The sequence below is a fragment of the Eumetopias jubatus genome, unplaced genomic scaffold, assembly GCF_037043125.1.
Source record: "Eumetopias jubatus isolate StellerSeaLion01/CBP00866 unplaced genomic scaffold, mEumJub1_p1.0 scaffold_11, whole genome shotgun sequence".
Taxonomy (NCBI): Eukaryota; Metazoa; Chordata; class Mammalia; order Carnivora; family Otariidae; genus Eumetopias; species Eumetopias jubatus.
In genome coordinates, this window is record NW_028274817.1 from 481,628 (window position 1) to 502,625 (window position 20,998).

The 20,998-nt window shown below is 52.4% G+C and overlaps 1 protein-coding gene across 2 annotated transcripts; it reads left to right on the forward strand.

Annotated features, from left to right (window-relative positions):
- On the forward strand, nucleotides 1–4,774 carry LOC114201622 (paraneoplastic antigen Ma6E-like). Of its 2 annotated transcripts, XM_088028598.1 has the most exons (4): nucleotides 1–370; nucleotides 533–712; nucleotides 767–2,089; nucleotides 4,250–4,774. In XM_088028598.1, the coding sequence occupies exons 1-4, from the start codon at nucleotides 1–3 to the stop codon at nucleotides 4,690–4,692; spliced, it is 2,316 nt and encodes a 771-aa protein (XP_087884724.1). In that variant the 3' UTR covers nucleotides 4,693–4,774. The 2 variants fall into 2 exon arrangements, with proteins under 2 accessions (XP_087884724.1, XP_087884723.1); XM_088028597.1 differs by having other exon boundaries at nucleotides 1–2,001; nucleotides 4,171–4,774.
- The last annotated feature ends 16,224 nt before the right edge of the window (nucleotides 4,775–20,998 follow it).

The following is a 20,998-nucleotide window of genomic DNA, read 5'->3' on the forward strand; positions in this document are numbered from 1 at the left end:
ATGGCGACGCCACTGACAATACTGCATGACTGGTGCAGGTGGATGGGCGTGAACGAGCACCGTTCCCTGCTCATCCTGGGCATCCCTGACGACTGCGGGGAGGAGGAATTCCAGAAGGCCGTGCGCACTGCCCTGTGGCCCCTGGGCACGTACCGAGTGCTGGGCAAAGCGTTCAGAAAGGAGCTCGGATCCAGGGTCGCCTTGGTCGAGTTTGCTCAGTATTTAAACCGAAGTTTGATCCCCCGACAAATACCAGGCAAGGGAGGACCCTGGCCTGTGGTCTTTCTGCCCCAGGCCCCCGATTCAGAGTCACAGGATAGACCAGATTTCCCTGCACAGCCCCGGAGGCATGCAGGAGTTGGCCAGGCAGGTGGGGCAGGAGCTGCAGGTGTGGCAGGAGCTGCAGGTGTGGCAGGACCTGTAGGTGAGGAAGGAGCTGCAAGTGAAGCAGGACCAGCAGGTGAGGCAGGAGCTGCAGGTGAGGCAGGAGCTGCAGGTGTGGCAGGACCTGTAGGTGAGGAAGGACAGGAAGGTGAGGCAGGAGCTGCAGGTGAGGAAGGAGCTGCAGGTGTGGCAGGACCTGTAGGTGAGGAAGGACAGGAAGGTGAGGCAGGAGCTGCAGGTGAGGCAGGAGCTGCAGGTGTGGCAGGACCTGTAGGTGAGGAAGGACAGGAAGGTGAGGCAGGAGCTGCAGGTGAGGCAGGAGCTGCAGGTGAGGAAGGAGCTGCAGGTGTGGCAGGACCTGTAGGTGAGGAAGGACAGGAAGGTGAGGCAGGAGCTGCAGGTGAGGAGGAAGTTGCAGGTGAGGAAGGAACTGTGGGTGAGGCAGGAGCTGCAGGTGAGGAAGGACAGGAAGGTGAGGCAGGAGCTGCAGGTGAGGAGGAAGTTGCAGGTGAGGAAGGAACTGTGGGTGAGGCAGGAGCTGCAGGTGAGGCAGGAGCTGCAGGTGAGGAAGAAGTTGCAGGTGAGGAAGGAACTGTGGGTGAGGCAGGAGGTGAAGATGGAGGAGCGTCAGATGAGGAGGGAGCCGCAGGTGAGGCAGGAGCTGCAGGTGTGGCAAGAGCTGAAGATGAAGGGGGAGTGTTAGATGAGGAGGGAGCCGCAGGTGAGGCAGGAGCCGCAGGTGAGGCAGGAGCTGCAGGTGAGGCAGGAGCTGCAGGTGTGGCAAGAGCTGAAGATGAAGGGGGAGTGTTAGATGAGGAGGGAGCTGCAGGTGACACAGGAATTGCAGGTGTGGTAGGATCTGTGAGTATGGCAGGAGCTGCAGGTGAGGAAGGAGCTGTGGGTGTGTCAGGAGCCATAGATGAGGGAGGATCCTGGATCCAGCAATGGAATCAGGCCCAGCAGCCTGTGCCTGAAAATATGGCCTTTGGGGAATTGAGAACCTTTTCTGGGATGCAAGAGCCAGACCAAGAGGAAGAGTCCTTTGAGAGCTGGGTGGACCATGCCAACGACATGCTGTACACGTGGCGCCACGTGTCAGAAAGGGAGAGGAAAAGGCGGCTGGTGGAAAGCTTGGGTGGCCCCGCGCTGGATCTCATGTGCAGCCTCCTGGCAGAAAATCCCGACATGCCTGCGCAGGATTGCCTGGCCGCGCTGGTACAGGTGTTTGGGAACAAGGACACCTGCATGACTGCACGGCTCAAGTTCCTGACTTGTGCCCAGCGGCCCCAGGAGACTCTCTTTGCCTATGTGATGCGCCTGGAAGGCCTGCTGCAGTCAGCCGTGGAGAAGGGGGCCTTCCATCCCGTCATCGCAGACCAGGTTCGCGCCAGGCAGGTGCTGATGCGGGCCCGCCCGAACGAGATGCTCCAGAGCAAGCTGAGGAGGATGCGGCTGGAGAGGAGACCACCTGGCTTCATGGGGATGCTGCGGCTCATTCGGGAGACCGAGGCATGGGAGGCCGCCTCAGGTAGGGGTGAGCAATTCCAAGCGGAACAAGGGGCCTGTGTGGACATGGGAGGGTTGCCGGCCGCCCAGGCTGCCCTCGCCAGTGAAGAGGTTGCTGAAGCCTCTCCAGCCAATGAAGATGCTTTCCAGGCTGCCCTGGCCCTTGAAGTCATCACCGAGGACACCCCTGCCGGCGCAGGTGAAACCGAGGCCTCCCCAGCCAGCGAAGATGCTTTCTGGGCTGCCATGGCTTTTGAAGTCGTCAACGAGGACACCCCTGCCTGTGCAGGTGAAACCGAGGTCTCCCCAGCCAGCGAAGATGCTTTCTGGGCTGCCCCAGCTCATGAAGTCATCACCGAGGGCACCCCTGCCGGTGCAGAGGAAACCGAGGCCTCCCTGACCAACGAAGATGTTTTCTGGGCTGCCCTGGGTTTTGAAGTCATCACCGAGGGCACCCCTGCCAGTGCAGATGAAACCGAGGCCTCCCCGACCAACGAAGATGCTTTCCGGGCTGCCCCGGCTCTTGAAGTCATCACCGAGGGCACCCCTGCCGATGCAGATGAAACCGAGGCCTTCCCAGTCAGCGAAGATGCTTTCCAGGCTGCCCCGGCTCTTGAAGTCATCACCGAGGGCACCCCTGCCGGTGCAGATGAAGCTGAGGCCTCCCCGGCCAGCGAAGATGCTTTCCAGGCTGCCCTGGCTCTTGAAGACATCACCGAGGGCACCCCTGCCGGTGCAAATGAAACCGAGGCCTCCCCGACCAAAGAAGATGCTTTCCAGGCTGCCTTGGCTCTTGAAGTCATCACCGAGGGCACCCCTGCCGGTGCAGATGAAACCGAGGCCTTCCCAGCCAGCGGAGATGCTTTCTGGGCTGCCCCGGCTCTTGAAGTCATCACCGAGGGCACCCCTGCCGGTGCAGATGAAACCGAGGCCTTCCCAGCCAGCGGAGATGCTTTCTGGGCTGCCCCGGTTCTTGAAGTCATCACCGAGGGCACCCCTGCCGGTGCAAGTGAAACCGAGGCCTCCCCGACCAACGAAGATGCTTTCCAGGCTGCCTTGGCTCTTGAAGACATCACCGAGGGCACCCCTGCCGGTGCAGATGAAACCGAGGCCTCCCCAGCCAGCGAAGATGCTTTCTGGGCTGCCCTGGCTCTTGAAGACATCACCAAGGGCACCCTTGCCGGCACAGGTGAAACCGAGGCCTTCCCAGCCAGCGAAGATGCTTTCCAGGCTGCCGTGGCTCTTGAAGTCATCACCGAGGGCACCCCTGCCGGTGCAGATGAAACTGAGGCCTCCCCAGCCAGCGAAGATGCTTTCTGGGCTGCCCTGGCTCTTGAAGACATCACCGAGGGCACCCCTGCCGGCACAGGTGAAACCGAGGCCTTCCCAGCCAGCGAAGATGCTTTCCAGGCTGCCTTGGCTCTTGAAGTCATCACCGAGGGCACCCCTGCCGGTGCAGATGAAACCGAGGCCTTCCCAGCCAGCGAAGATGCTTTCCAGGCTGCCCTGGCTCTTGAAGTCATCACCGAGGGCACCCCTGCCGGTGCAGATGAAACCGAGGCCTCCCCAGCCAGCGAAGATGCTTTCTGGGCTGCCCTGGCTCTTGAAGACATCACCGAGGGCACCCCTGCCGGCACAGGTGAAACCGAGGCCTTCCCAGCCAGCGAAGATGCTTTCCAGGCTGCCCTGGCTCTTGAAGTCATCACCGAGGGCACCCCTGCCGGTGCAAGTGAAACCGAGGCCTCCCCGACCAACGAAGATGCTTTCCAGGCTGCCTTGGCTCTTGAAGTCATCACCGAGGGCACCCCTGCCGGTGCAGAGGAAACCAAGGCCTCCCCAGCCAGCGAAGATGCTTTCCAGGCTGCCTTGGCTCTTGAAGTCATCACCGAGGGCACCCCTGCCGGTGCAGAGGAAACCGAGGCCTTCCCAGCCAGCGAAGATGCTTTCCGGGCTGCCCTGGCTCTTGAAGTCATCACCGAGGGTACCCCTGCCGGTGCAGATGAAACCGAGGCCTCCCCAGCCAGCGAAGATGCTTTCTGGGCTGCCCTGGCTCTTGAAGACATCACCGAGGGCACCCCTGCCGGCACAGGTGAAACCGAGGCCTTCCCAGCCAGCGAAGATGCTTTCCAGGCTGCCCTGGCTCTTGAAGTCATCACCGAGGGCACCCCTGCCGGTGCAGAGGAAACCAAGGCCTCCCCAGCCAGCGAAGATGCTTTCCAGGCTGCCTTGGCTCTTGAAGTCATCACCGAGGGCACCCCTGCCGGTGCAGAGGAAACCGAGGCCTTCCCAGCCAGCGAAGATGCTTTCCGGGCTGCCCTGGCTCTTGAAGTCATCACCGAGGGCACCCCTGCCGGTGCAGAGGAAACCAAGGCCTCCCCAGCCGACGAAGATACTGCCAAGCCTGCCCCAGTGAACGTGGAGGCCAGTGAGGCAGTTCCTGGCACTGCCGAAGCTGGTAGGGCTGCTCCTGAACCCCATGATGCTGCCACGGCTGCCCCTGCCCCTCAGGAGATCTCCAAGTCCTTCCCTGCCACTCAGGAAGATGAAAATGCTCCCTCCTCTGTGGGCCTAGGTCAGGCAAGACCCTCCGAGGCCCCTGGGGGCCCCACTCCTGCCCAGATGGGCAGTGCTTCCAGGGTGGGCCCAGGAGGTCCTGGCTGTGAGCCAGAGGGTCTCACCCAGGCAGGAGACCAGGAGGCTGGGGAGCCCCCCGAGGAGGGGCTCAAGCCCATCCCAGAAGAGTCGGAAAACGAGGATGGCGCTGGGGAGACGAGCCCCCCCAAGTCCTCCTCCGGCAAATAGGCTCAGAGGGCCCAGGGGCCCCCTCTCCTCTCAGGCAGCAGAGTTCTGGAGGCAGAGGGAGGCCATGCCAGGGCAACAGCCTCGCCCCACATTGAGAGTAGGGCCGAGGGAACAGCCCACTCACCCAAACAAATTCCCAGGACCCCACCTCCCCAAGGCACCTTAGCCAGCACCATTAGCCCTTCCAAATGACCAAGATGACCATGCCTGACACCAAATGGGGCAGGGAGAGGTGCCCCCCCCATGGCAGCTCCATACCCAGCCCTAGCCCCAGCCCCAATCCCTGCCAACTCAGGCAGCCAGTCTGGGAAACGTCCCTGAGTGGCTGGCCCTAGCCTAGGGGACGGGCACCTGAAGCCATCTGCCACCCACACTGTACTGGGAGATGTTAGGGGCCATTTCAAAGGTGCCAGCCTCTTGGGTCTCCCGAGAGGGAGACACTCATTTACTTCCCCTGGGGCACGTTGCTCCATGTTCTGGGAAGCCCGCTTGTGTCTCTGTAGGGCCCTTAGTGACCCACGTCTCAAGTGACCCCCCCACCCCACTAGTGACCATGCTTGTGCAGAGCCTTGAGGTGTGCAGGAACCCGCCGTGGGTGTCCTGGTCTACCGGGGCAGCCACCTCTCAGCCCGCGTGCGTGCCATGAGCTTCAGCGGGAACCAAGGCTCTGCTCGCTCTCTTCCAGTGTTGTGAGCTCAACCTCTGCTTTCTCCGTGTACATTTAGGCCAACCGCTGCTTGTTTTTGTGGAGATGTGTGTGTTTTCTTGTCTGAGCAGCTGCCCTCCCCGCGCCCCCCCGCCCAGAAATCCCGAGCCCAGTTCCGGGACACGGCGGGAAGGATGCCCGAGGGCACGGCTGGTGTTCACCCCGTGACCTCAGGAAGGAAGAACCGGACCAGGGATGGAGGTGGCCAGCGGGAGTCTCCACGGGAACCGTGCTCTGATGTGCCACCCTGTTGTTCCTTGCGACTCCGCTTCCTTGGCTCGGCCGAGGGTCCCATGCTGCGTTGTCCAGCGTCCTGGGACTGTCCTGTGCAGGCCATAGGGCAGGACCAGGCCCCGGCATGTCGGCCCGAGGGGAGGGTGCCCCGGAGTGAGGGGACATGACCAGCGTCCAGCGTCCTGGCCAGAGGTTGATCGTGGGGCCCTCAGGAAGGGAGGCTGAGGCAGGAGGGCCGCGGTGTTGGGGGAAGCAGAGGCACCTCGTTTGGGACCCCAAGAGGAGGGGGGCCGTGACCTATGGGCTCTCGTGGCCGTTAGGCGTTCCTGTTTCTGTTGTCATTCCCTCCGTTCGATGGTTTCAGTAAGTGTTTCTCTTCAATAAATTTCATTGCATGTTTCAGCTGAGTCTCGCCTCTGCTGTGGGCAATCGTCGGGAGGGTCTGCTGGGGTTGGAGGAGGGAGCCAGAGAAAAGATTTTTGGCCAGTACCCTCGGGAGACTTCTCCAGTGAGAGGTTACGTGAGGCACTTTGACCGGAAGACTAGGATATGATCAGGACCTTGCCTTTATTTTATAAACTATTTACAAAGTTTAGGGTTCCATTGGGTCATCCTGGAATGGTCCTGTTCACTTTGCCTTTTGAAATTGAGTGGGAATAATCATGGTTTTCTCCTTCACTAAGCTAAAGGGGCCACTGACATCCAGTTCCTGGGATTGTAGATTGCTTAAGGTGTGCAGTGAATGGAGTGGGGCCATGCGAGCTGTCATGCCTCCAACTGCCGTAGCATCCTTATTGAGAAGGTCGGTATTAAAAAGTAAAGGGTTTTTGAAGAACTACAAATGTATTTTGAGTTATCCTAAATGTGAAAATCTCACCATGAAACAATATTAGTAACACTTACTGAGAAACTGAAAAAATCTAGACACTTGCGATTCTGGGAGAATGGGCACATTTTCCTACCACCTCCATTTGCAAACAGACTTGCTGTCAGGGAAAAGAAAGAGACCAGGCTACTGAGATGCACAATGAATGAGGACCCACAATAGCTGCGGGGGGGGGGGTTGCTCTCTGAAGGGGTCATGTTTAGGGATGGAGGGGTAGTTGGGTTTCACACTAAGGGTAGTGGGAAGCTGTTGGACAATTTAGGTGGTCCCAATGGACACTGCTTTTCTTCTGTCCTAGGAAGTTGCCACTTGATGAGGCTGAGCTCTGCTCACATGAGAGGAGCAGAAAATGCCCAGTTGGCACTTTTCCAGCCTCCCCTGAAGCTAGGACTGGGCACATGATCAGGACCCCTCGGTCAGATGAATCTGGGGCCAGAGATGGGAAGAAACAGGGGCCACAGAGATTGCACTCGGATGTGCTGGTGACAGCAAGGGCATTGAGACTTGTTTCTTGAGGAGCAGCGGCAGCTGTGGTTCTCATGGCAGCACCTGTGTCCTATATCACTGCTGCGAGTCACAGTGTCTGTGCCCAGTTGTGGGAGGGAGCCATAGGAGTGCTTGGCACCTGCCCAGCACAGCAGCGTGATTCAGACCCTTGTTCCTCTCTGCAAAGCCTCCAAGCCTGGCTCTCTGGCCCTCCCCAAATACCCATGAGATACCTGCCATTCTTCAGCTAATTTTCTTTGTGCTTTGATCAGCTGCAGTGAGATGTGACTGTTAAAGACTCGATGTGGTACAGGAGCTGAGGGACACCTGCTGAAAGAGCACCCATCCTCCCCACGGGAGAGGTTATTGCTACTGCAGCTCCTGCTGACTGGCTGGGAGTTGGGAAGGCCATGTCTAATCCCTCCAGGGCAGGTTGGGGGAAATCAGGCCAGGGGAGCTTAAGATTTTGGCCCCGGGGGTATGGGGCAGTGTGGGCGGGCCTTTGCCTCTTGTATCTTGGAACTGGGTGCTACAGCTGAAGTCTGAGGGGGAGTCAGTCTGGTGGAGAGAGAGGAGCCCCCAATCTGGGGTCAGCAGTAGGGCACAGGCCTGAGAACCCCTCCCAGGCCCAAGTGAAGTTTGCGTGTGAATTGGAGGAAGAACACACTGGTTGACTCCAGCCAACTGAGCAGGCTGAGCAGACTTCTGGGGGAGCCATCCCCTGTGCCTAGTTCCCCAGAGCTTCTGGTGCTTTACTTAAAAGTGTCTCAGATGGGGTGGTCAGAGACATCCTCACGAGCAGGCCTCCATAACACTGTTCACATTCCCTCTCTGTCTCCTTCCTATTCCCTCTGCCTGGCCCACAGTGCAAGTCCACATCCATCTAGCTCCTTCCTGTCCTTGCCTGTACCCTGGGGCAGCTGGTAGAGCCTTGAGGAGTGGAGAGCCGCTCCACCCCACGAGCCACATGGTTTCCAATAGGTGGGGCCAGATCCATGGCTAATGGCTAAGGAGTGGAAGCTGAGAGAGAGGACTGCCCTCCCTGAAGCCCAGTGCAGATGCAGCTGATACCCCCACCTGGCTCCATGCCTATCCCGGTCCCAGCCCATCTCCTGTCTGTAGAGGGGGTGACAGTATTCAGCAAAAGGCCACTAGGACCCCAGTATGGAGTGCCCTGAACAATGAAAAAGAGAGAAGCCTGCTGGCTGCTTGGGGGGGGGGGCGGTTGTTTGCCTGCCCCTTGGAGAGCACTCAGGAACTGGCCTTGAGCAGCTCCCCCACAGGGGCTTCATGTGGGGGCCTGAATCTTGCTCTGCAAACACATTGTGATGGCCTCACTGGGCTTCAGGGGACAAGTCCACTGGAGCAGGGCTCCGGAAACTCTTCTAGAAGCCAGGTCACCAGGGAGCCAACTTACTTCTGGGTAAGTGGGGATCTGGGCTCAGGGTGGCCTCGAGGGAGAGCTTGGTGAGCCCGTGTCCCAGTGACCACCTTCCTGGCCCCAGAGCTCGGTCTTTTCCAAGGTTTAGGGCTGGAGAGGCAGTGCAAACCCGTTCCCGTGAGGACCTGTGAGTTCTGACTTCGAAGGAACCTTAACTGGCAGGCACACCACAGCCTGGGCTCACACCAGGCCCTCGTCCACCCTGCCCACAGAGCTCTCCCTGTCCGGGGCTGCCCTGCCCTGGCTGCCCCCAGTCCATGGCTGCTGGCTCCTCATTGCCCCTTGCTGCAGTCTGTCCTCCTGGGGTGTCTGCAAGCTGCTGGCAGCCAGGGCCCACCGTCATGCCTTGCGCTCCCTATTGCTGTTGCCTTTCGGGGATTACTTCAGGCCACATTCTCTTTAACTTTTTCCTAAGTGAGGGAGAAGTTCCACAATGTCATGTCCTGCTGGGTTATGATTTAAGAACAGCTCAGACTTGCGACTGTCCAAGAAGCCTTATCTCGTCCATCAAAGGGGCCAGAGCCAGTCCAGAACTCCCTAGTGACTAGCTCAGCCAGAGGGCGGGTGGAGCTGGGGTGCTCTGTGTTGATGCTGAAATCTCAGCTGCCTGTAAAAGAGACCGACTTAAGAAAGGAAATTCCTTCAAGGCCTTGGGCTCTTTTCCTCTGTAGTCGTACAGAAAAACGATGGGCTGGCTTTGCTTCAAAGACAGCTTCAAGAGAAAAACAGCATTGGGAACTGCAACAACCCCAAGCCACAAATTAGGACACTCTCCAGCCAAACACTGCTATGTCTGGACAGGGGTGGGGAGCCCGCTGGGTCAGTGATGGCTCCTTGGGAATGGAACAAGAATCAGACTACTCCCAAGTCAAGGATCACAGTCTGGAAAGTCATAGACAAACAGAAAACAAATTTCTGGTTAGACTAATGAAACTTAGGGACAGGCCACAGGAGCAGTGGAACATCACTGTGCAGACCCAGTCAGATAAGGTGGAAGCCAGAGACAATGTGGACGCGTTGGCAGAATCAAACACCTTCCTAGTGCATCCGTGGGTCCTATACATAAACTGGCAACAGCAACAGTTACACAAATAATAGGAGGAAAGGAACAGAGGCAAACAGCAGATGAAAGCACATCCCAAGGGAAAATTACACAAAAACTACAGGGAGACCCTAGACAAGAAAACGAAAAAACAAAAACCAACCAACCAACCAAACGAAAACAAAGCCAAAAAACCCTCCACTGATGCAAAGCAATTTCAGAAGACATGATTTCTCAAAAGAAAAGAGAATTTAAAGAAGAGATGACGAGAAATGAAAGCAGAACTCAGAAAAGAATTGGAAGAGAGAAATACTAATATTACTGAGATGAAAGCCACACTAAGAGCAATTCACACTTTGAGTAAACATGATCAAGGAGACCACATGCATCATGGCCACCTGGGGACATCTTTGTAAGGCTTGTACAAAATGTGAGAGAGCAGAGGGTTGGAGAGAAGGTAGAAAAGGAAATTATACATATGTATACAAAATCGGTATTCCTGAAAGAGAACAAGAGAAGAAAAAGTTCTATCTAACTCGCCTGTCAAGTCAAAAAGCAGAAAGTCAAAATGGCCACTGGACGATAAAGATCAATTTAAACAAAGATCATAGAAGTGGAAGAACAAACACTGAATCCGTGTACACAGAATTAATCTTACACAAGTGCGAGATTATGCAGTCACACCTGTCCTGCTTTAGGGAACAGTGCAAATCTTAGAAACCTTGACAATATAAAAGTCGTAATGTAACACAAAGCAGAGGTGGAACACTGAGGGGTGGGAGGAAGAGCATGGGATGATTTCTTCATCTGTTAGAGCAGATACTGTGTTGGAACATGAAATTAAGCATAATGTTTCAGGTATTTCAAAAAGCTTAGCATTTTTCATAGTTTCATTCCTTAACCTTTGTGGGATCTCTTAGGAACTAGGACTTCTTCTTATAAAGGAACATTTATTACAATTTCAACAATTCTTTTCATTTTCTGTTTTTTTTTCTTTGTTCATAAATGAGATGTGCGTAATTCATTAGATTAAACACAAAGCATATGTCATGATCTCATTTTTACTGAGATATAATACACATACCATTTTAGTGCACAGTTCTGTGTATTTAGTACTGTATATTCACAAAATCTTATGGCTGTTATGACCATCGGCTCCCAGGACATTTCCATCACTCCAAAAGGAGATCCCGTGCCCATTAGCAGGCATCCCCCGTTCCCTGCTCCCCCAGCCCCTGACACCTACTGATCTGTTTCTGTTGCTCAGGATTTGCCTGTTCTGGACATTTCATATCAATGGAATCATACACTTATGTGGCTTTTTGAGTCTGGCTTCTCTCACTGAGTACACTGGATGATCCTTTTGGGGAAATAGTTTTGTCTCACCTACCTATTCCTGCATCTGTCCACCTTTCTATCATTGCACACTTGGGGCAATGTAAATGATGGGGATTTCTGGGTGCTGGGATTTGGGCTGGATTTGAACTCATCTCTGGACTTTTCTGGAACACTTGACCTGTTCCACCATCATGTATCCTCTTGTGTCCTCTCCTTGCTAGTTGCCTAATGGTGATCTCTGTCTTTTGCTTATTTTTGGGGAAGTATTTACTGTATTTCTTTTACATGCAGTTGGCAATGGAGTGAAGACAGGGCCTGGAAAACAGTAAGCATCCGGGAGAATGGAGAAGGGTAGATGGCTGGACTGTGAGTCTGCCAAGGTGTTGAGACAACAGCCGTCCCTGATAGATCGGCAAGGGGTTTGAGCTTGTGGCTGAGGAACAGAGAGGAGTCAAGGATGTACTCCTAATCTGGGCTGCTCTCGGGTTGTGAGGCGGAAGGGCCCTGGGCTAGTGGGACCAGGAAGCCATCAGACAGGAAGTCAAACAATGCCTTACTCAGTGTGCCCCGCTGGAAATGGCCTCTGCCACTACACTGGCATCTATGGCCACAGGCTCATAGGATCCCTCCTTGTAGGCTCCTTTCTAGGTCAAGGTGGCTTTTGTGGCTGGCCTGGGAAACCAGCTCTGAGGCACACATGGTTTATGTGGGGAAAGAAACAGACTGGAGTCTCAACAAGCTATTTTTGTGTCAATCTGCCCTTGGTGTGTGTGTGTGTGTGTGTGTGTGTGTGTGTGTGTGTGTGTGTGTGTGTGTGTGAGAGAGAGAGAGAGAGAGAGAGAGAGAGAGAGTACTTCAGGCGCTCTTGATGGGAAACCAACTCTTTCCAGAGCCCAGTGGGGCCCTCCCGCAGTACCACACCTCAGCTCTGGAACTGCATTGGGTGATAGGGAACAGGCAGGAGGCCAGAGTTATTGCTCCCTTCTCCAGCAGCCTCCCAGTAAGAGATGGGAGAGGGCACTGCAAGCCCCTTCTGCTTCCAAACAATAGCTACAGAAGCTTGTCTTGGCTTAAAATTTCCCGTTTGCAGGGGGAAGCTAGTGCTCTCTCCCTTTCTGTCTCTGTCTCTTTCTGTGTCACACACACAAACACAAAGCCTAGAGGCCCCTGAGAAAAGCTGAGACCCCACAGGGTACAAGATAACTCTGTGTGGCTTCCAGTCAAAGCCAAGAATGATCTAGCCCTTCCTGTTCTGTTTCCTAGACAACATGTTTTGTGTAATCACGGTCAAGGCAACATACGTTTCTGCTCAGAATCAAGGTCACAGTATAACACCAATTCACCACGGCAACGGCAGACTACTCGTCTCACATGGGTGATGGGATTTGCAAGGAAAACCACTTTGCAGAGTGCTAGTTCCCAGCCTCATGATCTAGCCTTCTGACATGACGATTCTGCATGAAATAGGCTTTACTCTGGTGGAATCTGGAATCCACATCCTGAAAAGGCACAGAATCCCTTATAAGTTCAACATAAGTAATTTACCATACAGAGCCAGCCAGGCAGAGGGTGCCACTGGTAACCAACGTGTCACAATAGGAGCCATCCGACCTGACCTGGCTTTAGGGTTTAGTTCCGTCTGCAAATTCATATAAGTCACCTTGCTCTTGTAAACAAGCCATGAGCTATTCCATGTCAAGTTAAGCATTTGATAAACTCTGCCACCAGCTCATTGTGGGGCTAAAGGCACCTGCCCTTCGTGGGTCTCAGGCGAATGAGTTCTGACAGACAGTGGTTCTAGAACAAAACCTTGTAGTTTAAGATTTAATCCTACTCCTAATTTCTTGGCCCAAAAGGCCGATTGTCAGTCACCTCTTAGCTTACATTTCTCCTCTCTGGTAGTGGCCTCTGTTTTGGTAAGTGTGAGTCTGGGGCCATTATGCAGTGTGTGGACCACCTGCTTGGATGAAGGAGATGAGGAGGAGCTGGAGAGTCTCACAGGCCTGTGGAGTCACAAACATCACCTAGAATGGTCTCCTGTGGTTACGCCCCGAGCCGGCCCCCGCCCTGATGAAGAAGTCCCCCTCCCACCCCGTAGGAGTAAAGGCTGGAAAGAGAACATGGGCAGGGAAGGAGGGCCACCTGGGCATGAGGCTGGCCATGCTGGGGGAGGGCTTGCGGACTGCGATTGATGTGCATGAGTGTGTTGCACGTGGAGGGATCTGGAGGAAGGGGGTGGACTTTATGCATTCTCATTGTTGATATCAGAACTAGGGACAGCAATTCCACGTCACTTCTACTGTCTGTCCCAAGGCAGTTCCAGGCATTTGAACTTGGATAATGGGGTCCTATAGTAAGGCATTTTCTTAAAGGCCACCAGGACAAAAGGAAAGACGAAGCATGACACCAGGTGTCTTCCCCCACCTACTGTGGCTCTGGTAACCATGTTGAGTTAGGCCTCAAAACTACATGCCCATGACAACCCACAAATGTCAGGGTGGGTTTCTCCTGACCCTGATTCAAGTTAGGATTTGAGGGATGAAGGGTAGCCATTTCTCTGGTGCCTAAAACATGACTGTTTCTCAAAACTGTGCTACCTGAAGATGAAGTGAAGTGTGGAAGGCTGCAGGGCCCCACGCCACAGTGTCCAAGAAAGGGGGACTGTGAGGGTCATCTTCTCAGGGCTCCTGGGACTCTGGGTCTTGCCTGAGGCCTTGAAGGCCAGTTTTAAGTCCCCCTCCCAGGCAAGGGCAGGTGATGGGGTATCTGAGGGACCTTTCGGGGCAGAGAAGTAGTAAGAAGTGTGGCTCCCTTCTGTTTATGTCCCCAAGTGCCCCAGCTGGAAAGAAGGTGGCCCAGAGGAGGTAGCTGACATATTTTGTCAAAAGACTCACAGCCCAGTAGGCTGGCAGCCCTACTGGCCACCGGTGCCCTTGCCTCCTCAGGGTGAGTCATTTCCTCACATTTGGGACCCCTTCTGCCACAGGCACTCCCCCAAGTGTCTCTTGCTTTGCCTCTGCTACTGCCTGCGACCTCATGGGCCACCTCTGTCTCACCCACTGGCCCGAAGGCACCACTTCTAGAAGCCTTGCCTTGGTGGTTTCTCTTTCAGAACCCTGGGGCCTTAAGGTTGAGAACTGGCCCTCAGTCAGTGAGCATAGTTCCAAGGGTAGGGGATGGGAGGGTGGCCAGCGGTGACCAGATCTGTCTTTGATCAGCAGCTTGGCTGATGGAAACATGTGTTCTTACCTGGGGAGTCCCGTGACTCAGGCCAGGGTGGCCCAGGGAGGGCCAGAGGCAGCTTCTGTGGCCACGTAGTCAAGTGATTAAAGCCACCCTGTTGGGAAAAGCTCGCAACTCCACTGCTTTGGTTACCAACTTTCCGAAAGTTACATTCTGTTCAGATCTCACAGTTCAAGGAAATACCAGAAGCACTTTGTAACACTTTTCCACACTTTACCTCATTTCGCCTTTACAAGCCTTATGTGGTACACGTGACCAAACTGTGGACTGTGTTAGGAAACTGAGGCTCACGTTGGTGAACGGTGTGCCCAAGATGGCACCTCCAAGGAGTGGCTCTGCTGTGTTGGATTGTGTGACCGTCCTGCTCTGCTCAGAGCTTCTGTCACCGGTATCATTACTTTCCTGGAGAGAGGCCCCTTTCCCTTTTGTGACTATAAGCTCTGTGAGGGCAGGGAATGCGTGGCTCCCCAAGGCACCCCTAGCTCCGAGCCCTTTGCATCCTCAGGCTGGGTCACACAGGAGGGATCCTTCAAAGACCCCAACATTCATGGAACACCCACTCTGGCCACCTGGGCTAGACATGGTTTGGGGCATAGACATGGTGCTCAGAGTTTGGTGAGGGAGAAGGAAAGCTCCCTGCAGATCTGGACCCCTGTGAGCGGGCTGCCAGTGACCGCAAGGGTCCACTGGGAAATGTCGGCTGCTGCTGACTGCACCAGACTCACCCCCTGACTCTTGTTGGCAGGCACTAAATGCTGGGCATCCGTCCTCTCCCCACGCCCTCTGCACGGGCCCTACACTGTCTCCTTTGCTCTCATCTTCCCCGGGCCTTCCGCCGTGCCTGTTACCCTTGGGCCTCGTACCGCCTGCCTCAGCTGAGGGGCTACCACCTTGCACTCCTTCTCTTGCCCTGCATACCATGGGGGCAAAAGTGGGGGGGATGGCACCTTCTTTGCCCTACAGTGTCACTTCCTGTCCCTGCATTCCTCCACCCGTGTGTAAAATCCGGCCCTTTTAGGCTCCCCTCATCTAGTCAAATCTGTCCCAAGTGTCCCTGTTGTTTGTATCTACTCCCCCCTGCCTTGCCGCCTTGTTTCCGCGCTGTCAAGGGCACACCTTGGGCTGGCCGCCCTCCCCTCCTCCGCCTCTTCCACCCCCGAGGTGCCTCCTCTGGGCCCACAGCTCCTCCTCCTGTCCTCCTACCCACCCCTGCTCCTCTGTGGTCTCTTGACCTTGATGGGAGACAGTGCCAGTCCCTGCCTTCACCCACCTCTGCCCAGCCCCTTCCAGGCTCCCTTTCTTTGCCACCGGGGATTCCAGAGCTACCCTCTGACTACCCCTTCAGCATCCCTACCTCGCACGTGCCTACTCATTCATCCCATTTACGGAGCACCAACTGTAAGCCGGACACTCTGCTCGGTGCTAGGATACAGCTGGGGCCGGGATCGGTCAGCTCTCTGCCCTCATGGATGTCATAGTCTGGACCTTGAAAAGTAGCCCCACAGTTACATGCACAGGTACAAATAGTGATAACTGCCATGAAGGAAAATGTAGCCTGGGAGGAGAGTGAAGAAGTGCCCCTTGTGCTATGGTCTGCGGGAAGAGGAGAAGAGCCCCCATCTTCAGCCTGCTGGAGCCCTGTGCTCAGCTCTCTCTGGCCAGCAGCCAGATCATGACCCGTAAGTGTACGGCTGCATAACAAATCACCACAAACCTAGTGTCTTTGGCCAGCACCAATTTACTAGCTCATAGTTCTGTTGAATGAAAGTTCCAGGCATGACCTGGGTGGGTCCTCTTCTCAGGGTCTCACAGGCTATAGTCAAGGTGTTGCCAGGCCACCTTCTGGTCTGAAGGCTCCTGAAGGTTATCAGCCATGTTTCCCTGTTGGTGCTTATAAGAACGAGGTTCCTGTTTGTTTCTGGCTGTCAGCCAGTGCCTCCTCTTAGCTTCCAAACACCATCTGCTTTCATAGTCACGTGGCCCCCTCATCTTCAAAGCCGGCAGGAGAATTTTCCTCTCCTTGAAGCCCTTTCATGATCTGACTCTCCGACTTCCCTGTCTCTGGCTTCTAGATCCAGGTTTAAAGGGCTCCTGGGATTACATCATGGGCCTGGATGCCTATTCGATTTGCAGACTGGAACATCACACAGGGAGTAGAAACCAGGGGGCAGAGACTTGGGGAGGTCAAAGCAAATCAAAGCTGGACCCTAGTTAAAGTGGCAAGGATAGGTCTTAATTAGTAATGTACTACTGCCCAGTGTAAATTCAACACAATTTTGATTCATAGGAGTTGAGTGGGCATTTTCAAGGATGAAGGAAGGAGCAGGGAGGGCAGTTAGTGGGCTCAGTAGAGTAAGGGGAGTGAAAAATCACAAAAAGCAGCAAAGGGGTGTGGGTCATATGAAACCTGTCTGAGTTCGCTAACTGGTGCTTCTCAAAGTTAGGCTCCTGCCCTCCCACAAAGGCTGAGAGACTGGGGTTTTATTTTCAGGTATTGGCAGGAACAAACTGGAAATTCTTCTGGCAGCCTTGAATTTTCTCAGGTAGGCACTTTAAGAGGGGTGTAGGGTCATCCTAGGGGTACAGAGTTGAGCTGTTAGAAACTATATTAGTATTTGGTTTAAGTCTTTATAGGCCAAGGTTGAGACCTAGTCAGGAAGAGGGCTCTGAAGAGCCTGCCTAGAGTTTGATCAAGGAGAGAGTCTGTCAGGGCCATTTTGGAATGTTGCTGACCCAGTGAACCACTCATGGGGGTCTCATTCTGTTTGCCAGTGGGTGGTTTAGGCACAGGCATGGTTGGATCCATGGTTTGTGGGGCCTAAAGCTTATGCAGTTTGGAGGGCTTTTTTAAAGAAAAAGAATGTAAAATTATAACTACAAAATTGCTAGGGCCCATCTCAGGACCTGAGAAGGAGCCTGTGTGAGTGAGGGCCCTGGAGCTTATACAGTCAGTGATGGGGGTGAGGCGGGTGGGGCTCAGTCTTACTGGGCCAAGGTCAACGTATTGGCATATCTGTGTTCCCTCCAGAGGCTCTAGAGGAGAATCCATTTTCTGGTCTTTTCCAGCTTTTGGAGCTGTATTCCTTGACTTGTGGCTCCTTCCACCATCATCAAAGCCAGCAGTAGAGCATCTTCAAATCTCTCTCTGCTTCCATCACATTGCCTTCTTACTTCTATCTTTCAAATCACACTCTTCTAAGGTGATACACATGGTTGCAGTTTGGGCCCACCCAGATGATCTAAGATCACCTCCCCATCTCAAGTCCTTAACTCAATCACATCTGTAGTGCCTTTTGCCATATAAGGTCACATTCACAGGTTCCAGGGATTAGAATGTGAACATTTTGGGGGGCCACTACGTGTCTACTGGCTTTGGCCACATGGGCCCTGAGCAGTACAGGGAGGGACAGAAGTCTGGGAGCACAGCCAGGGCAAAGCCTGTCCCCTCTGGAAATTCTGCTCTCTGCCAGGATTTATAGCACAATTCAAAAGGAATGTAGGAATTGGGGAACAGGTCTAAAATATTTAATCCCTGTAACAGCTGAGTCCCATGTACCTAGAAGTTGATTATGCTTATTTGGGAACAAGGAAAGATCGGGAAGGCCCTGGCCCAGCTGGAATCCGATGACCTCAGAATCACAGCCCATGGAGGGAAAGGCCACTGCAGTCACCTAACAGGGATGAAGCTGGTGAATTGATCAGTCCTTTGGGGACTACTAGGGGCTCAGACGGGCTTGTGGGGTGGCCTCTCATAACTGACTTGCTTCCTGTTTTAGTTGCTTTTCCTGCTTCTTTGGGTTAGTAAGCATTAAGCAATGTCTACTTTGGTACAAAAATTGAGGCCCCTCTTTGGCCTCAGAAGGGGTCTGTGCACACTCTACATTTTGTCCCTCCTGTCAGCCTCAGGATCTCTGTCACCCTGGTTCAAGGCCCAAGGGTCTTTTTTCTCACCTCCTTTTCTCTTCCCATTTGGCTGATTCAATTTTCCCACGTGTCACCCTCTCCATTCACTTTGCTCACATTTCTCCCATTTCTCCTTCAGACCCCTGTGATGGCCTCCTCTGGCTTGCCTGGCCTCCAGGTCAGTCTCCTTCAAGCCCTTTGCCACCCAGAAGCAGAGAGATCCTTGACAAGTGTGAGTCACATCTTGCCCTGACACTTCAAGTTGCTCAGTAGCCCCTTGCTGCCTGCAGTGGAGAAACTGGCCCCAACTCCCCAGCTCTGGAGGCCGGAAGTCTGAGACAGACATGTGGGTGGGGTTGGTTCTTTCTGAGAACTCTGAGGGAGAGTCTGCTCCTCCATTTTTGGATGGTAGCGGCAATCCTAAGCATTCTTTGGTCTGTGGCCACTTCATTCCACTCTCTGCCCCCATGTTCACATGGTCTTCTTCTCTGTTTCTGTGTGTGTCTTTCTCGTCTTCTATATCTTAGGTGGATGCTGGTCATTGGGTTTAGGACCCACCCTAATCCAGAATGATTACATATTGAGATCCTTCACTTAATCATATCTATAAAGACCCTTTCCCCAAATAAGTTCACATTCACAGCTTCCACGTGGACGTGTCTTTTGGGGGACTACCATTCAACTCTCTATAACAGGTGTCTTAGTTTTCTATTGCTGTATAACAAATGACCAAAAATTTAGTGGCTTAAAACAGCACACATTTATTGTCTCCCAGTCTCCCTGAGGTAGGAGTGTGGGCTTAGCTGCTCCTCTGCTCAGGATCTCACCAGGCTGCAACCCAACTTTTGGCTGGCTGTGTTCTCATCTGAATGGGCAGGCCTCAATGCTCCTGGAAGCAGCCCTTACATAATGATGGATGGGAGGAAGTCTCCATTTAAAAAAAAAATCACCAGCTAAGAACTTAAAGCAGTATTCAAAAATTTCCCAGAAAAAAAAATAGGCTCCAGGCATTTAAAAAAAATTTTTTACCAAGATTTCAAGGATTTCCTAACTTATACAAACTATTGCAGCTGTAAGAAAATGAGGAAAATCTACCAAAATTTATTTTTTATGAATCTAGTATAACATAAAAATGTATAGGAAATTAGAGTAAAAAATCCTAAAGAAAATATTAGCAAATCTAATTCAGCAACTAAAACCTCTGGTTTGTACATTTTAAAAGGGTGACTTTTGTGGTGTATGAATTATATCTCAATAAGGCTGTTACGAAAACACTGAATCCAACAGTATATTAAACACACCCACACCCCCCCCACACACATTGTAACTAAGTAAGATATATCCCAGGAACACAAGGGTGGTTTGGCATCAGAAAAATATATCATTGTCATTCAGTGCATATCAAACTAAAGGAGAAAAATCATATGAGATCCAGAAAAGGCATTAGATATAAATCAATACTTGTACCTGATGAAAATTCTTATCAAACTAAGAATCGAAACAACTTCCTCAACCTAATAAAGATTAAGTACCAAAAAGCTTACAGCAGGGGCGCCTGGGTGGCTCAGTCAGTTAAGCGCCTGCCTTTGGCTCGGGTCATGACCTCAAGGTCCTAGGATCGAGCCCCTGCATCTGGCTCCCCACTCAGCAGGGAGTCTGCTTCTCTCTCTGACCCTCCCCCTGCTTGTGTGCTCTCTTTCTCTCAAATAAACAAATAAAAAACAAAAGCCTACAGCAGCCATCAGACTTGTTGAATCATAAATTCCTTCTGCCTGCTACCATCCTTGTTCACCTTTGCCCTGGAAGTACTAACCAATGCAATGAGAAAAAGAAATGAGCAGGATGGAGATTGTAAAAAGGGAGACTTATCAGCATTTGAGAGTTATTGAATTATGAATTCTATATTACAAAGAAGAAGAGAATCAATGAGCAACTTATTAAAATTAATAAAAACCGCACCAAGGTGACCAGATAGAAGATCAGCATATATAGATCATTAGCATTCTTAGACACTCTCAATAATAACCAAGTAGAAAGCGAGACAGAGACAAAGGAGATACAACCAATGAAAAGTACCTGTGAGCAAACCCAACAGAAAATGTGCAACACCTTTCTGGAGGTAATTATCAAACTTAAGTGAAGAATGTAAAAGACTGCCAAGTAAATATTTGAAGAATATAATATTTGGAGAAGTATATACTATACTAATGAAAGAGAAGCCTTGACGTTACAAATATGACAATTCTTACCCAAATGAGTCTCTGAATTAAATAAAAATTCAATGTATTTGTGGGAACCTGACAAACAGGTCCTAAAATTTATATGGATGAGTAAAGTGGTAAAGATCGTACAGAATATTTTTCAAAAGAACAAAGAAGAGTAGTTGCCTTATCAGATATCAAGACAATTTGCAGCTCTAGTAATTAAAGCAGCCTGGTATTGGCTCAGAAGGAGGAAGAGACCTTTACATACGTAGCAGATGACAAAGAAGGAACCGTGAGCAAGTAGGAAACAAGAGTGTCTTCAATAAACGGTGATGGGACAATTCAGTGCTCCACATGGACAAAAAGAAAGTAAGTTCTTATCTTACTCTATTCTCAGAAAATAATTTCCAGAGGAGTTAAATACATCAATGTGAAAAAACAAAATTCAAATACCATTAAAATAAAATACAAGACAAATGGCCTGGTAGTAGGAATTTTCTGAAACTTTCTTAAATAAGACATAAAAAGCACAAAAGCAGAGAGATACATTTCACTACATCAAAATTAAAAAACTGTATTGATGGGCGCCTGGGTGGCTCAGTCGTTAAGCGTCTGCCTTTGGCTCAGGTCATGGTCCCAGGGTCCTGGGATCGAGCCCCACGTCGGGCTCCCTGCTCGGCGGGAAGCCTGCTTCTCCCTCTCCCTCTCCCCCTGCTTGTGTTCCCTCTCTCGCTGTGTCTCTCTCTGTCAAATAAATAAATAAAATCTTAAAAAAAAACTGTATTTATGAAAATCACCATTAACATGGCTTATAACCAAACGA

Bases quoted from the DNA above. Each gene is read 5' to 3' on its own strand.
- LOC114201622 (XM_088028597.1), top strand. From the start codon at position 1: ATGGCGACGCCACTGACAATACTGCATGACTGGTGCAGGTGGATGGGC. The intron at 2,002-4,170 runs GTTGCTGAAGCC...GAGGAAACCGAG, and splicing joins CTGCCCTCGCCAGTGAAGAG to GCCTTCCCAGCCAGCGAAGA.